Genomic DNA, 18,630 nt, shown 5'->3' with positions numbered 1-18,630 from the left:
AATTTTTCTACTTGGTGAATGATTTCGTAGCGAAGAGAATAAATGCTAATGCTATTATTAAGACTTATTCATAGTAAAGAAAGAGGTATTGATGCCTTCCATTAAACATCTTAGGGATTAAACAAACAATATTTGTTTGAACTTTTGTGAATGAGCTAAGCTCAGCTATTATACAACTCTTTCATTGTGCCTGATCTTATTTGCATATTCCAGTTGCGTGATCATTCATGCGTACATCAGTTTAGTTTTGATAAAATTCATTGTTGTGATTGAGATCACATCTGCGCACGTTGTAAAATGTGAAAATCAAATTATTTTATAAAAGTTCAGGCGTAGCGATGTCATTATGACTGTGTTCAACGCACTCTACTGTAAAATAGAAGCTGTGAAATATGTCGGAGGAACATCTTCAATCTTACCAGTTACGTGGCAAATTCACCTTGCCATTAGCTACGCTTAACGGTTCACGGTGAGTCTTAAATTTTTTAAATAAACGTGTAAGTTAACATCCAGGTTTTCTTCATAAGTGAGTTGGAGGAGCGAAACCACATTGACGGAAAATACTCTTACCAGTAAGGCATTGAAGCGTCCAAAGTTCTCAGAGGGTAGCCTAAAAGTGCAATTTCTGAAAATGTAACAGAACACTTCGATTCAAAAATAATTTTTTTGCTGTTCAGAAGAGTTCGCAAAACTTGTCTGGGATCATCATTCCAAGGCTTCCCCGGTTGCTTTGTAAAGGAGATATCAGTCTTTTAAAATGGTGGATAATTTTTACACTGTAAATCTTAGAATTTGTCCCTCTACCAATTCCAATGTAAATCTCACTGTTTCACAAGCCCTGGCTGACGCTGGTGCTGGTTCTCAGGAACAGCTAAGGGAATTTTGCTAAAACTTGTTTACTTGAACAGAACTTCCCTCACCCAACTCACTTATGAAAAAAACCTGGATGTTGACTTACACGTTTATTTAAACATTTTAAGCCTCACCGTGGGTTATATTTGGAGTCTACAAATATCACAATTTCTTTCCATTTTTAATCAAAGTATAAAACGTTCAGTGTTTATATACTTTGGCTTTAGTCCCTAGTTATGAAATAGTAATTTATGCAATAAGTTGAGAAACACAGTTATATGACACACTGTCAAGTTTCAGTACTCTATTTTGAGTACTTCTCATGCTTTTTGTGTGTTAACTTGAATTATGAGTGGTACTACTCTAAATAGACTACTGAAACTCGAAAATGTTTGAAACAAATTTGGCCAGTGTAAAATTTATGCAAAATAGCTGTCTCTCGAAACAGTTTTCCTGGAACTTGTGGAATATTAATTTTATTGTCATTCACACGGAACTACATTACACAAACGAGAAATTTTAATTAATTAATTAATTGTAATTTGCGGAGAATCATAGTTTGCGTGGGACAATAATTATTGTGAAGCAGTATGGTGGATGGTGGAAGAAATATAAGAAGTTACATGTTATAATACGTATAATACGTAAATATCGTAGCGTGGTAATGTGTGTGTACCAGAGATCCGCCCGGGATATAGTGCTTGTGTGACACAAGTTGTGTTAAATAAAAACGAAAGTTTTGGGGAAAAAATTATTTTTATTTTCCATAAAATTAAACCAAATTTTTATCATTAAATTGATAGAAAGAAAACTTAAAATTCCAGCTTAAAAGCTTTAAACATTAAAGACGATGTGCAAGCAAATTCCACTCTTCACCGACAATTTCCATATTGATAACCCTCCAGCTGGTTGCAATATCCAGAACAGCAATTTCCCCAACTACCGTCATAACGACAAGGCTCGCCACTAGCAATGCACTTTAACCAATCAATGGTGGATTAATAAAAATTTTAATTTAATTTAATCAAAAGCAAAACTTTTACCTGCATCGACAAATCGACAATAGCCAGCAGAACCAAAATGAAAGAAATTAGTGTTATAGCCTGCATCTTCCGTCAAGTATTATATTGTGAATTGTTTGAAGATATATTTTACTGCGTTAAACTCGAAAGCTTTTTGTATATTGATATAGAAGAGCTAAAGACTGCTCCATTTATATAGCAAGAATTCAGCAATCAACAAAGATGTCATCACTCGATAACAAAACGGAAAACAAAAGTTGAACGCAAAAACGATAAGATTAAAATGTAAAATTTTCCTATTGATGTGGAAGTTATTTACCAGTAAATTAACTATTGTCATCATCCTTACGCTGTTTATTTGCTGAATCAGTGAACGGAAATAGTATATTTCAACATACCCCAATACACACAAGATGTGTGTGCAAGCGCGGGCGAAGCCCAAGCGAAAACACACATCGAATGTGTATTGGGATATTTTGAAAGTTATTTTTCTGTAATAGTGAAAGTACGTTGGTGCATTCCTTCCCAACCGTTACTTTCCTTCTCGACCGTTTACTTTCCCCTCACCAATACACTCTCACGTATGCAGAAAAATTATTTTCTCTGAGCTAAGACTGAGCTACATCGCTTTTTCAAATATGGCAAGCACGTTCATCTCTATGATAGTGTCAAATCTGTTACTTAATTTGATCTAAGTTGTTTCAATAAATTGATGATGAATCTTTTCTAATTCATTAGCTTTAACATCTATTTGTTATGGCTTGATGTGAAAATAGCTACTTTCGCTCTGCTAAAGAAAATAAATCAACTTTTGCTAGCCTCTCACCAATAAATTCACTTTCCTCGAGTAACTATGGTTAGACAAGAAGTCGTTAGCTAAATCTCATTATTGTTGTAGTTCTTCCGATGACAGATGTATTGATAATCTTCCTCAGTGAATTACTTCAATGAACTCTTTTGTGAACTAATATTGGAGTTATGACAGAACCATCAGTTAACCAAGATTAACATTGAACATAAAATTGGATCTTGTCTTGAATGAAGAGGCTTTTTTTAGCGAAGGTAAGGTTCTCAGCATCAGCCAGAGATGAGTTCTGGAATCAAATTCGCTAAAAAAGCGTCTTATCATAAGTTAGGAATGAAATGTGGTCGCTTTGGGTTGGTTTGTGGAGAGAATTTTCCTTTCCTCATTTAAGTTGAAAGCACATCATAATGTTTTGCTTATGTTAAATGCTTCTGTTGCACAATTCATTGTATGCATCTCCTTTCTGGTAGATTAATATTAGATGAACAAACAAATCACCACATCCCGAGCAGATCGCACAACGCATAGCACTGTTCCTAGCATTAACACTGACTTAGTAAACGTCAAATTTGGAGATTTGAAGACTTTCGTGATAAGGAGCTACCACCGACGATTGCATGCTCTAACTCATAACCCTAGCTTGCAGCGAAGCGATGAACTGACAGAAAATGTATGAGATTTGTGTCATTTTTTCATTTCAACGTACTAGATCAGCGAAAATTTGATATGAAGTTTTATACTGAAAACTACAAAAGCGCCACATTCAGCTAAAGAGAATTTACTGACAAGTGGTGAAAACGTCAAAAATATCCATGCCCTATCGCATTTTGACGCATGAACTTTATGATCATTTGATTCAAGGTAAAACGGTATTATCAATACATCAATTACTCATCCTGGTTAAATTCTAATCAAATAATACTCAATGGAGTGATGATCAAGGTGTTTTCATTTTTCGTAACGTAAAAATCCAATCCAATCATTTCTTAGAATTGCGTTTTGTTATTGTTTTCGTGTTTACTACAATTTCGCTGATAAATTATTGTCTGTTTACCGCTAGACTTTTATCTTACGTTATTGCAGTGGAAAACTTGAGAAACATTTTCTTGAATTGAGCTTTGAATCATAGACGGTACGCAGTTGTTTACCTTTTTTTCCAGAACGATAACATCTAGATCAAAATTTTTCCATGTGCTATGGAAATGGGTATAAATAGTGAACCAAACCGTTCCAACTCAAAGTCAACTACCGACTGTACAACTGAAAACTTGTGTTGTTAAGCAAATAATTTAAAAAAAATGAATAAAGTTCTGTTTCTAACCATATTGGTAACATTGGCGCTTTTCGCAGTTGCGTTACCGAATGTTGAGGTGAGTTTTATTAAGATTTAATTGACATAGCCGCTTTGTGGGTCCTTCGACCATCGAATCGACGCAACATTTCTGCAGAGTACGAACAATTGTCCTTAATAATACCAACATCAAAAACTTAATTTATTTAAGATTTTTTTTGGAAAGTTTAATTTGCATCTGGTGAACAGCTGTTATGCACATGTCGTAATTATTATCATGACCGCACGTTAGCAAGCGGGCGTGACGCAAGTCCACTACCAAAAATGTTTTAACAAAAATTTTTTGGGGACGGAGGAGCATATTTACAGCAACTTTTTGATTTTTAATAGAAGACTTACTCTAGTTTTGATAGCGGCGCAAAGGAGATCTAATTCAAATTTTTCTTATGTTCTTCTGTCACTTTTGACAGTATAACAAAAGAAAAATTTGAATTAGGTCTTTTTAGCTTTGCTATCTTTGCTATTTGTAAGGAAACCACAAAAATAAGTGGGAAACCAGACATGTTGAAATAACAACAGCGCCACCTTGACATCTCTCGAGGGTAATTCTATGATAAATTCACTTTCTGAAACACGGTGCACACAAATGTTTACATGTCTTAGGTATTAGAGGACTTACATATATTCTAAAAAATCATCAACGTTTTCCCAATTTTAGGCATGTCTGGCTAACGGTGCTGTGTGTCAAACTGATGGAAGTATTGGAAATTGCTGCAGTGGATTCTGCTATCAATGGGAAGGATATTCACATGGGTTCTGTCAGTAGATCGGCGAATACTGTGTAAATGTAAAAAGCTTCATGTACGCAATGGGTAAATAAGTCGAGGACACTATGTTGCTGTTGCTATCTGCCCGGTGCATTTTGATTAAGATAAATGAAATATTTTGTCCGAATACGTTACAACAAAATGACTAAAAATAAAATTTCATTTTAATGGTATTGACTGGAAAGACTTTTTATTTGATACACCGTCTTAAAGAAACGAACTACAAGTTGATTTGAACTCTGTAATGGCAAATCTTATACTTGTAGAATGCTGTACATAAAGATATCGCAGTTGGAGTGGTATAATACAGTGCATGAAAAATGGCATTTGGTCAATAAGTCTGAAATTCGGAAAATCTGAAGTTCGAGCATTTTAAAATTTTAAAAACCTTCAGAATCAGGATCGGAAAATTCAGTGAAAATTATTTGGATTAAAACCAAAAAAGACATACCTTCTCAGGTCAATCGAATATCGCATCTTTAACAGGTAATAATTTCCTGCGTTCCGATCATCTGAAATCTACTTTTTACTACAACTCAAAGAGAGCAGCCATAAACATTTGTTTTGACCTTTTGACTAGTTCCAAAAAATTGCTTCTGCTCCACAGTACGTAAAATTCTGTTACTGTTAGCCCCATGCGAAAGTTGAACATTATGCAGCATTTTATCACAAAATTGTTTCCTCATGTGATGAATTCCTTGCGCAGCATCTAAATCTAATGCAATCTATTTCTCAACTCAGTGGATGTAATAGTTATTTATGACATCAATTACAAAGTGTACATCGTCGTCTGCCTACTGAAGCATTTTATACCTAGCCTCATACAAAGCTTTATGCAACAGGGGCATTTGAAATTCTCAGTTTTCGAACATTGTGATACTAAGATGCATAAAGTAAAACTTTCGTTGGTTCTATTGATAAAAACGTTGTTTGCAACTCGATGAAATAATACTTCTTTAGGCAACACGTTGAATATTGTTGCATTCGACCCAACGCCTTCACAAATCTAGTGCCTACAAAACATTTATCACTCTGTTGCAGCCAAGAATTGCAATATGATATTTATTCACCTCGCTACACTCGTATGGAAAACTAAAACTTATACGACCAGTGCTGAAAAAATCAGCATTTCAAAGCTTGGTGTACAAGATACTACTGCAGATTAGAAGTGCAGTTTTTATACCACAGATTTTGTAATAGAGAAAGGATTTTTTGCTGAGTGTAACACAGAATTAGATAAGTACATGCATCAACTAAGACAGTAACTGTCCTCAGCGGACATTAAAATCATTTTTTAAAGTTTTCATCCAAAATAGAGACGTTATATGACCCGCACTATGCACACGTATAGTCGTCATTCCATTAAAGTCAGCATGTTCCATGTTCCATTCTCAAATTATCCCAAATACGAAAATATTTATGTTTTAAAAGGCATAAAGTAGAACAACTTTTTTGGCAAGGAATTTATGTTCCTTACGTTTCTTTATGGATGTAAAAAAAAGCGAACATAAAAAATCTATCCATTGCACTTTACCGCAACTAATGAATAATCGACTAGTTGGGCTAGGGTGGCCCAATTCCTCCAAAAAATCATTGCTTACAATTTTTCCTTAATCGCCCATTTTCATACTCAAAAATAGAACAAAATCGAGAAATTCGTAGTTACGTTTAATTCACAGTCGTCCGTTTTGCCTCCGTTTAGCTATCCGTTTACGTGACGTTTACATGACAACTGGAAACTAAACAATTCAAATTCAAACGAAACAATAGATGACGTTTCAAAAAGGATAGCTAAACGGAATGAAAGCGGAAAACTGTGAGCTCACCTTTATTTTACCGAGTCCTACAATTCATGGTTCAATTACTCTGAATTGATGTTGTTGGCGATGAGGCGAGTATTTTGTTCTAAGGTTGTTCTAAGTCATTGGATTTGTTTATGAATGACAGACTAATTGAATTGTGTAGTGTACGGTGTGTAATTGTGCAATGAATAATGAGGGTCAAGTGCCGTAAATTTCAAGTCACCCTAGCCATATAAGTTAGTGTAATGCAAAATCAATATTAGGAAAAAAGACGAACAATAAAAAGCATAAACAATATTTCCATTCAAATTCATACGAAGAAAAAACCATTTCCTGCTATTCGGTTGAATCTCTATTATATCGGTTATACGCGATCAATTCGAAAATGTGTTTACAATAATATAGCCATGCCATATACCACCGCACTCTCTTATATTTCACTTCTAACATCCGTGAAATGAATTTCCAATGAATTTCTCCCATGCAAAGCATGGTGCTACAGTGCTACATACATATTCCACACTTTCTTTCCCCCCACATAAACGGAAAAACTTTTTCGTCCATTTGAATTGCTCGTATATTGTGTCGATTGTTCGAAATGCTGTGTTTATTCGGGGTGTCGGTTGTGCTTGTATAACGCATGCTAGTTCATTTATATTGTTGTGTTAAATAGCTTGACGACACAATGTCTGGTTAAGTTCATGCACTTTGCCGAAAAAAAAGAAAAGAAAAACGAAACTTTTTAGTCGTTGGAGGTTGCGTCAAAAGGATGCACCGATGCACAAACGAACGATGGTAATCATTGAAACAAAATGGTGCAGTTTTACCATAATATCAGAAAGAAATATTCGAATAGTTAACGGAATATGAAAAAGCAAAAGCAAGTTTGGTAAAACATGTACTTTCAGTTGACTATTCAATTTAAAAAGCTCTGACTCTTTGATCGCGTTCGCCTTACTCAGAGAAACCGTAAACCAGTCTGGCAAAGATCCATGCGATTCAACATCTGTTGTGAATCATAGCACGAAATGAAATTTTGAAATCATCACCATTAATAGCAGAATCACGAAAGTGATTACTAAGCTTATATTAGTGTACAATGTAGAGTGAAAGATGTTAAGTAAACGGAAACGATAGGTATGTAGTTATAGAAATTTTTAATTTGACGAGTGTGGCATTTGGAGCTCAAGCTGTAGGCGAACCTGCGACCTCGTGTTACATTTTAAGATTTAATTCCTTAAAAAGCGTTTCACACTCGGTTACATAAATCACTAGTTTCACCACTCAAATGCGTTGAGAGAGGGGGTACAATGCTAGCGATGGGAAAATCCTTATTTTGTCCACTATGACGCGTTCGTTTGTTGTCATTCTTAAAGGCACCAGTTTAGGTGAGAAAATAATCATTGAATACCAAAACACGCCATTTGTGTTATTCTCTTCAAAGTGGACAAAAATGTGGATTTTCGCAAAACGCAACCATGAAAACCGTTGTGTTCACCTCGGGGAGAAATAGGAAATTCCGCCTTGAGCGAATAAATTAGGATTGGCTCGTTCGGTATGTGTTTTTTATGAAGATGAAAGCGAGGGTTTATTTTTAAAAGCAAAAAAAGGCGGCAATGCGAAACCAGTTAAAAACGATCTTTTCAAAAAACAGAGTTACAATAAATAAAAATCATCAATTCTACTACGTCCTAAAGTCCCCAAAATGCAACTATAGCATGCAACATGCAACCTCTCAATTGAAATATCTTGAAATTGTCAAATAACGTGTGGCAACGTGTAAAATAGAAAAATCAAAACCCAACAGAAACTGGTGGCGATCCACTTGTCAACGGGGAGTACATAAACAAATTCTTTAATCTATTGCGGCTCTCGCTACACTCTTGCCGCAAACTTTCGATCTTGGTGGTATTTACTATTTTCTCCGCTTAGTTTAACAAATAACTATTTTTCTTTGGACTGTCAATTCGGTTTTTTTTTCTGTTCCAGTAGGCAAAGTAATTTTCGCAAAATGCACTTGCTTCGCTCTCGGCACAAATTTCGTTCTCAGTGGAATTTCCTTCATGTGTTACCTTGATATAAATACAAAGGCAGGAGCGCTTGTTTGACTATGGACCTGAATAATCTAGTAGCCCTATGTTTTTCGCGAATTAAATTTTTCAACTTATGTCAGTGTTCATTTGAGTTCATTTTCATACAGTGTATTAGGTCCCTCATTTGACGTTTCAATAATGAGCCGCTTCTGCCAGGTTTACTTTTACTCTGCCGTGATTCTACCCAGTCTGCGCTGAGGGGGCAACTACTTCGAAAAACGCTGAACCATGACTTTGCGACTTTGTATGAAGCTGAGAGTCAAGCTGAGCCAATGACTTTACCTTTGAATGTATTTGTATAGTGACTTTTCTGTGTCCTGTACCATAACTTTCCGGAGTAGTTTTCCCCTCGGTCTGCGTAATGTCTCATAATGAACCATTGAATCATAATAATGCATGAGTCAATTGTTTCCTTGAACTGAACCGATCACCGAAAATCGCCCTTTTTACTATGTAAAAACCAATACCTTTTTGCGTTTCGTATATTTACCTAATGAAAGGTTTTAGAAAAAAGAAAAAAACGATGACGTCACTTTGCATATCGCCAAAGGTATACATAAAAATAAAAAATAAATAAATATCCAACGCCGTTGGATGAAACGAATCTAATTGTAATCGATTCATTCATACAAAATATCCGCTAATATAAAGACCATTGATATACATATACATATTCGAGATCATTGTATGTTTACAACACACCAGAACCAGACATTATTTTTTCATTGTGTAGGCGAGAGACAATCGAATTGAGAAGAGAATGAAATTTCGTTTCAAAAAGGTATGCAATCGTGAACGAATAAAAAACATTGCGAATCTATGTTAGTGAATCTCTCGAATCTCTCTAAAAAAGTGATATTCATTCGTCTGCTTTCACACATTAAACAGCACAGTCGAATTTTCATTCTATTTCACCTACACACACGCATATACACCAAATTGCTCTCCGGCTGAAGAGAAATGCAACTTTTCTTCACGACATCGATTCAGTTTCGTACAAACTTTTGAGAGATGAACATCGGTTGTGTGTAGTACAGCGGGCGCGTTTCTATTACACATCTGAAATTTGTTGTGCTGATTTTAGTTTCTGTTAGAAAATATAAAAGTTTTGCAAAGTGTTTCGTTCTTCGATTATTTTTTTTGTTGGTTTTGTGTTCCCTCTGCGTATAATTATACACGGGAAGGTGTCCGAAGTAAATATCAGTTTAAAATAGGGAGAAGAACAAATTCGTCAAAATGGTTTTGCTGGTTTAATCAAAGTGTAATTGGTCAATTGGAGTGATAAAATAAGATCCGAAGACGTTTTTTGTGTCGATCTCAGCCCATTTATTTTTTTAAAACAAAACATTTACAAGTTCGTCGTGTTCCGCGGTTACATAATTTGTTTATTTTAATCTGGATGTGATTTTCGGTGGTCAATGGGTACGGAACCCAAAGAATTAATTGCAAAAACGTGCTAGGAACATCGGCTAAGTTTTTCAATATTATCGTCTCTGGGCAAATAACAAAGTTCGCTCCACATCGAATCCGGTTAAGTGAATTCTGATTGTGTACGTCAGACGTCAATCGATTTTGTATAACAATCAGAGAGATAAACGTGAGCTTAAAAATGAAGATCACCACAGGATTACAGTGTCACAATAGTCTAGTGTTCATGTGCAAGTTATTTGTGTGCGTATGTTTGTTGCACTGTGTTTTGGTTGTGAACGCGAAGAGCTTAGATCATCCGGACCATCATCACTCGCCACATTCCACAAAGGACACGGAATACGGTGGTGGCAGTGATGCGAATTCGTGTGACAGTGTGACCCATTACTTCAATGCATTAAATGTTACCGTTCGGCCGGATATCAATGGCAAGACTGGTAAGTTTTGAGTTTCCACATTTTCGCCGATATAATAAACAAATTGACGGAAAGAACATGTTTTGGTGGGATGGTATAAACGATGAGGCGACATAACGACACGGTCAATATCGTCTAAAAAACGATATTATCGTCCAAAAAAATTTCATCCAGGACGATAATATCGTCTAAAATTATAAATTTTAAAATATTTTCAGGACGATATTATCGGTTTCTTGATGATATTATCGTTTAAAAAAACGATAATATCATTTTTAAACGATAATATCGTTTATTTGGACGATACTATCGTTTTTTTGATGATACTATCGTCTAAAAAACGATATTATCGTTTAAGAAAACGATAATATCGCCCAGGACGATATTATCGTTTTGGACGATATTATCGTACAGAAAACGAAAATATCCATTAGATTTTCTAGAACTGTAATATCGTCCAGAAAACGATAATATCGTTTTTTGAACGATAATATCGACAAGAAAACGATACTATCGTCCAGACAATATTTCAGAATTTTTCAATTTAGACGATATTATCGTCCTGTATGAAAATTTTTTGGGCGATAATATCGTTTTTTTGGACGATAGTATCGTCTAAAAAACGATAATATCGATTTTGAGACGATACTATCGTCCAAAAAACGATATTATCGTTTTTTTGGACGATACTATCGTCTAAAAACGATATTAACGTTCCTGACGATATTGACGGAGTGGAAATGTCCCGCCACCGGTATAAACTCTTTATTCGACACAAATATGACAAATTGTTAACATTTTGTCCTTCTGTCTTTCGTTTTGCTGCCGTTTTCGTGTCAATCTTTACAGAGTTCTGACAAAGGGAAAGCAATAAAGTTTGGTATATTAACAAGGCACAAGGATAAGCCCGATGATAAAATGATGTTTTTGTCAAAGGCTTTGACTCAGAGCACTGTCTTTCATCATCCGCTCAATACAATTCTCATTCACTAACATCTTCAGTTAGCAAAATAGCTATTTTGCCCGAATTGTTCGACACCAATTGGGCCAATATATTGTTGAGTGTTGTTTCACAGCTAGGTAGAAAAAGAATATTGAGGGAGGCCTGTATTGGATACATTTAATAAATTGTTATTGAGGTATAATGTACTGCGGTAAAACTTGGCAGAAATGTTGTACCGACGCACCCAATGATTCCTTCGTTCATTTCTCTTCAACACCCGCTTAACTATGGCCATCCAAATAACAAAACAAAAAGTTTCGCAATTTCGACCAAAAAAGGGAAACAATTAAATGTGCGTTAAGTCCCCATGAAAATAACATCGGCTGACCATAAAGCGTGTAGTTGATTAACAACTGTGGTTGTTCTCATAAGTTTTACATCCAGACGATACGACTACAGTTTTGTTGGTGGTTTTTATTGTTTCCCGTTGTTACGTTCTGGAATGTTAGTGTTTGCCACAAGAGTAGCAAAAAAAATTAGCTCCAAGAAGTGAACAATTAGTTCATGGTCTGGAGAATTGATCTGTGGACTCCGTTCACTTTTATTATCTCTTAATTATACCGACGAGCTGTGACCTATAATCAGAGCGATAAAACCGAAGACTAATTAATTCACGCTGTAAGTGTGCCTAAAATTTGAATTTCAAGTGAACGAGTCGATGAAAAAGTGAACCGGAAAATACATTTCAACGCTTCCTTTTATGAAAATGACGCTGCGTTAGAAAGACTTGCATGAGAAAGATTTTGAATTTCGACCGCACTTACGGCGTGAATTATGACTTGCCTTGGGGCTCTTGTCAAAATATTTCTTTCTCTTTTAACGTAACACTCTATAGGTTTGTTCCAATGTCGTACAAAGTGTCAAATTTCTGTCAAATGTGATCCAGATGGACATAACCTCATCAACATTTGTATATATTATATATGAAAAATCGTGCAGGTAATGTCGATCTGGATCAAGTTGAACTGTCAATTTTTTGGTTTACAGTTACTTGGAACAAACCTATTATCACTTTGAAATTCTGATCGGAGATTTTCTCTCTTTCAAAATAAATATAGGAAGAGTCAGTGACATTTAGGCATGAATATACTTCAGTTGTGTTACAGCTGGTCCACTCATACAAACAAAACTGCTCATACGTTTTATACGGTTTTTCCACTACCATGCACGTGCGTGTAGTTTACCCATAGTTTGGTTGTATGATAGGTTGAAGAACAGCTGGAAGCAAATTGATGTCTAAATTGATTGTAAGAGTTTGAGTTCTTGAGTGGTGTTTGTCCCCAAAAAACATTGAATATTCCCGCGTAAACCGATTGACCTTTGACTCATCTGAAGTAAAATGTACAAACTGTACGTTGCATAAATCTAGGCATTCATCAAATTCAATTTATTTATTAGAAGCATTTTAAAAGCTTTCAATAAACTATCTCTTGACCAACTGCTTGAAATATGGCCATCTAAGATAAGTTTGTGCGTGGAACTGAATTTTTATTCTCAACCAATTCGACAGCAAGTATCGTCAATTATCCCAAATAGTTTTTCGCTTTAAATGAATGAATGAATCATGACGGACACTGACACTGTAAATAACTGAAAATGCTTTATCTTTATGTGCCATTTACGACGAACAAAGCATACGTTGCAATATATTTAAGTATAATAAATAAATAAATAAATAAATGAATTAGTGAAAAATATATAAACTAAACAAATGGTGGTACATACATACAACAAACCATCCGAACTCCCACATACATTTATTAAAAAAAAAAAAATATTTCGCCCACCAATAATTAAATGTTTTTTTTTTTAATGAAGAAACTCATCCTCATTTTAACTCTTTGCAATATTCTCTTTATAAAGCCTCGCTTTATTTTTCAATTTATTTTACTTAACACTGAACATGAACTTAATGGAAACTTAAGCCTTTAGGCCAATAATATATATGTGATGTGTATACCATACGTAGACGAAAAAGAATATTATTTAACTAAGGTAAACGGCACGAGAAACAATGCTGCAAGAAGTCTCTGTTCTAAAAAAAAAAAGTTTTTCATTTTTCAAAAATTCAATAACTTTTGAGAATATGAATTTGCCAAAGAAATCATTCAAGCAAATTTCACACTGTGCTTGTTATTGCATGTTCCGATTGAATGGGGCTTCAATGGAAGGTATTGTTGCATTATTAGTATATTCATCCGATTTTATCGTAGTCTGACATTGTTAATGAAACTTGAATCGGGTGAGACATATTTTTAGGTTGCGGGTTTTTTTTTTTGAGAAGACAGGGAAACAATTAATGAATGCACGGAGAAGCGACATTTCTACACGGTCAATGTCGTGCAGAAAATAATATTTTCTATAAAAAAAAGGATAATATTGTCTTGTGAACATCTTTATCGTTCGAAAAGTTTTCACTCGTGACGAGGGAATCTTTTAAACAAGAATAGACCGGCTGAAGCCTCGTGAGGTCTTTTTTCATTTTTTTTCAATTTCTGTTTACTGCTAGCTTGGTACTCATTTAAGTACCACTTTGGTATTCAACTACCAAATTTTGGAATTATAAATAGGCAAGCAAGCCGATTAATTTCATCAGTCGGTGTGCAGCTCTCAAACAGTAAACATATCTACAACATCCGTATTAGTCAACTACCACGTTGGTAGTCAACTACCACGTTGGTAGTCAACTACCACGTTGGTAGTCAACTACCACGTTGGTAGTCAACTACCACGTTGGTAGTCAACTACCACGTTGGTAGTCAACTACCACGTTGGTAGTCAACTACCACGTTGGTAGTCAACTACCACGTTGGTAGTCAACTACCACGTTGGTAGTCAACTACCACGTTGGTAGTCAACTACCACGTTGGTAGTCAACTACCACGTTGGTAGTCAACTACCACTTTGGTAGTCAGTCAACTACCACTTTGGTAGTCAGTCAACTATCACTTTGGTAGTCAGTCAACTACCACTTTGGTAGTCAGTCAACTACCACTTTGGTAGTCAACTACCACTTTGGTAGTCAGTCAACTACCACTTTGGTAGTCAGTCAACTACCACTTTGGTAGTCAGTCAACTACCACTTTGGTAGTCAGTCAACTACAACTTTGGTAGTCAGTCAACTACCACTTTGGTAGTTAGTCAACTACCACTTTGGTAGTCAGTCAACTACCACTTTGGTAGTCAGTCAACTACCACTTTGGTAGTCAGTCAACTACCACTTTGGTAGTCAACTACCACTTTGGTAGTCAACTACCACTTTGGTAGTCAACTACCAAATACTCGATTTACTAATAGACCAGCAGGCCAAATAATTTCGTCAGTCGGTGTGCGTCTCTCGAGTAAGAAACATCTTTGCTGCTATATAGTTTGGGGGTCTAACTACCAACAACTACCAAATTGCAATGTCTGCTATGAGCGATTGGTTACCAGATAACAAATAATAATTGATTTGCCTGGTGTTGGTTTGCTCATAGTAGCATTGCAATTTACCAACGTGGTAGTCAACTACCAAATATTTGTGTTATAAATAGGCAAGCAGGCAGAGTAATTTCGTCAGTCGGTGTGCGTCTCTCGAGTAAGAAACATCTTTGCTGCTAAATATTTTGGGGGTCCAACTACCAACAACTACCAAACTTTCAAATTGCTATGTCTGCTATGAGCGATTGGTTACCAGATAACAAATAATAATTGATTTGCCTGGTGTTGGTTTGTTCATAGTAGCATTGCAATTTTAACTTTTATCAATCACATTTTATTTGTGACACAGACGGACGGACGGACGGACAGACGGACGGACGGACAGACGGACAGACGGACGGACAGACGGACGGACGGACAGACGGACGGACAGACGGACGGACGGACAGACGGACGGACAGATGAAGTGCCCACAATAGGTCTTTTTTTCCTATGGAAAAAAAATATAAAATAGTCTGCCGAAATCGGACGCATTTTGAAGTGGACTTTCTCATATGTGCCTAGAGAGGTATTCGACCCTAGAAGCCAAAACTGCTTTCAAAAAAATTCTTCGACGTTTGCGTGGCTAGTGGGAGTGGATCAAAAACCGAAAATTAGCACTTTTCTTACAAAAAATTCTCCAGTTACACGAGCCGTACAGGGTCGTATGGGGTGTTATTAGAAAGGTAATCACATGTACTATTGAGCCGAAAAGGGACTTATTGTGTTTAAAATTCATCGACACTGAAATATGTGCAGTTGAAGTATTCAACTGATGACTTCCACTGTTCTTATTGCAATTTATCGAGGTAGACAAAACGTACATGGTCGTGTAGGGTGTCATTTGACAGGTAGTTCTATGTGCTTTTGGGCTAAATAAGGTCTTATGTGGTTGGGATGCATATGCGATGAAATATGGGCACTTAAACAGTTCAACTTCTGTTTCATCCCAACCTCGATCCCAACCACATAAGACCTTATTTAGCACACACACTTTTTCTTTCGACATTTCGTTTCTGTTCGATCAATCTGACGTTCCCTAATATCGTTTTTCTCGACGAAAAATTTCGGTTCTTGCGATCTGCGTCCCCAAGCAAAATTGGTCTACTCAAAGATAATATTGTCCTGGACAATACTATCACCCAGGACGATGTTATTATCGTCTTTTTTTAGAACGATAACATCGTCCAGACAATTTAGGTGTTGTTACTGTTGTGTTGCTGGCACATGCAGATAATTCAGAGAAATGTTAAGTTGGTACACATGCGGCGAGATAGGAGATAGAAGGAACATGTGAATGACAACTGGCACCTATGCAAGAGAATTCGTATGAAATACTCTCGCATTCTCTCCCATATATGCCAGCTGTCATTCACATGTTCATGTTCCGCATGTGTACCAACTTAACATTTCTCTGAGATCAGGAGAACGTTGTATTGCTGAGGTTTATCGACAGAAACGATATTATCGTTCAAAAAACGTGTTGACCGTGTAGAAATGTCCCGCCAACGTACAGTCCAATGAGTTTAAAAAATGTTTTTGTCAAATTGCCTGGTGCACGGGATATTCATCTCGAAGTTGAAAAAAGACCTGCTCCGGCAATTTTATAAATTTTTCATGAAAACAATGCTGGGAGTCCCACCGACAATAGTAAAAAATATGAGTAGAGTTGTCGTATGAATTTTGTTGATAAACACACGAAAACGAGACTTCTTTTTTATCCTGAGCGGAAATACGAGAAATTGATGGAATTATAAGGAATTGACCGGAATTGGCTGGAAATACGTTAAATTGTAGGAATTGAAAGTAAATTAGAGTAAATACGGACAATTATGATGATCCTAAGTTATGTGATGAATTTTACGAAAGTAGTGCTAGAAACGTCGAATGTACGGTTTTGGACGCATGTCGCATGCAAAAACTTTTTTCAAGCTTACCCTGTCAGGTAACCAACATTTTTCGGATAAAATATGTTAGGTTTCCGGCAAGGCTTGACCAGAATAAAATACTCGAATGTCCGATCGATTCAGGCCGATTGAAAATGTATTGAGTCAGTATTCGGTAGATGTATCAGATGTGAGCTTGGCCGGTTCCGAGCCTCGATGGGGAAACCATATCAAATCCATTGATCAAACTAAGAATTATGACATTTGGCGTCGTAAGAGTCATCTGAGAGACACATAAAGAGTTACAACTCCACGAAATTTCCAACTTCTCGATACCTCGATTTTATATATTGATCAGATGTCTCTCTGATTCAGTTAAACGATTCCAGTGTAAAGATAATTTAAAAATTCTAAACAACAACAGAAAATCGTTTCAGGACTTAAGTGGAGATTTCAAATATTGCTACTTTAAAGGCGTTAGTGTACGTGCACAGATAAATATTATTTTTTTCGTTATTTACCATTCTACACAATAACTGAAACCCACTTGTGAGTGTACGACTATTTCACTGATACGGTATGTTGTATTCTCATTCTCACTGGTCTTATTACGGTGTGACATCAACGAAATGTTAATGTTGGAAGTGAAGCAACGACTCTTTTTTTTTTGGTACATGTAATGGGTGTCTACACACGGCATGTAGATAAGATAGCAAAAACGTATACGGAATGGATACACCATAGCACATTACAATCATAATAATAACGCGTGGGTAAGGTAAAATATTTTCTGGTCGTTCGTTTTTTGTGAATGAACGAAATGAATTACTTTTTTGTGACCTGCAAGCATAACAAACAAAACAAAAAAAAAACGTTTCGGCATTTAGTCTTTTAACAAGTATTAGATTAAACCTCTAAAATCTGGGCATTAAGTGTGGATATGCGAACGTACGCAGATACTCACATTTTGCCAATGTGTATAGTCGAGTGGATCTGTTGTGAGTATTACCTCAAGTCGCTTTCGTACTAAGACCACTTCAGCAATATGATGAACACGTTTCTGTATGGTAATATACATGGTGATTGTGTTGGCATCGATGCATTCGAAATCGGTAATGGAAAATTCAAGTGACAATTGAACAGGATGCAGCTCGTTCGGCGATAATCTGTTTATTTGAACAGTAGGTGTGAGATAATCACCTCTTCAATACACCGGCACAGATATTGTAATCAAAGGTTTCCAGAGCGATTTTCGATAATCAGAGATTCACTCAGCCCATAAATAATAAAAATGAAATCGGTCGGTAGACGGTTGGGTTTGTTTTTTTCTTTCTTTCCTTCCCAAAAGATTGATCGATAAAAGTAGTCGAAATTAACTCACGTTTCAATCTGAAACATATCTTATCTTTGCACCGTAAATTATGTCGTCGTGAACAGTTTAATGGAACCGTTCTTTACGTCGAACTGTTCAGCAAAATTTATAATCTTCTTTCGGTTTCAATTAGCCGAGTCTAGATTTATTAAGTTGTGCGGTTGATTGCGGTGAGAAAAATTGTGACACCACTTCACTATTAGCGGTCAAGTTTCGCGTGTTGTTGTTAATTGTTGATAAATTGATAAATCAACTGGAAGAAAGAAGCCAGGGTGAATGGAACGAAACCAAGGAGAATGCATGTATAATGGGACTTTGACCGATGAAGCCATCCCATCGGGTCAAAGTACCATTTTGTTGGGTGATCGAGCTTT

At 36.1% G+C, this 18,630-nt stretch overlaps 1 protein-coding gene and 2 long non-coding RNA genes across 3 annotated transcripts in view; 2 read left to right on the top strand and 1 right to left on the bottom strand.

Annotated features, from left to right (window-relative positions):
* Positions 1–1,622: 1,622 nt before the first annotated feature.
* LOC119084913 lies at positions 1,623–2,060 on the bottom strand. The gene is made up of 2 exons (XR_005089158.1): positions 1,896–2,060; positions 1,623–1,829 (listed from the first exon to the last, which is right to left on the bottom strand). It is a non-coding gene; the product is annotated as an uncharacterized LOC119084913 (long non-coding RNA).
* Positions 2,061–3,894: 1,834 nt separating this feature from the next.
* Positions 3,895–4,974, top strand: LOC119084914. The gene is made up of 2 exons (XR_005089159.1): positions 3,895–4,049; positions 4,689–4,974. It is a non-coding gene; the product is annotated as an uncharacterized LOC119084914 (long non-coding RNA).
* A 4,701-nt stretch (positions 4,975–9,675) lies between these two features.
* Positions 9,676–18,630, top strand: part of LOC119084849 (division abnormally delayed protein) — a 107,796-nt gene continuing 98,841 nt past the window's right edge. Inside the window, exon 1 of the mRNA XM_037194966.1 lies at positions 9,676–10,557. Coding sequence (XP_037050861.1) covers positions 10,302–10,557 — 256 coding nt within the window. The 5' untranslated portion in view covers positions 9,676–10,301. The remainder of the gene's footprint in view (positions 10,558–18,630) is intronic.

The sequence above is a fragment of the Bradysia coprophila genome, unplaced genomic scaffold (genome assembly GCF_014529535.1).
Source record: "Bradysia coprophila strain Holo2 unplaced genomic scaffold, BU_Bcop_v1 contig_94, whole genome shotgun sequence".
NCBI classification, from domain to species: Eukaryota; Metazoa; Arthropoda; class Insecta; order Diptera; family Sciaridae; genus Bradysia; species Bradysia coprophila.
Note: the sequence above shows the minus strand (reverse complement) of the source record. Positions and strands in the feature narration are given on the sequence as shown.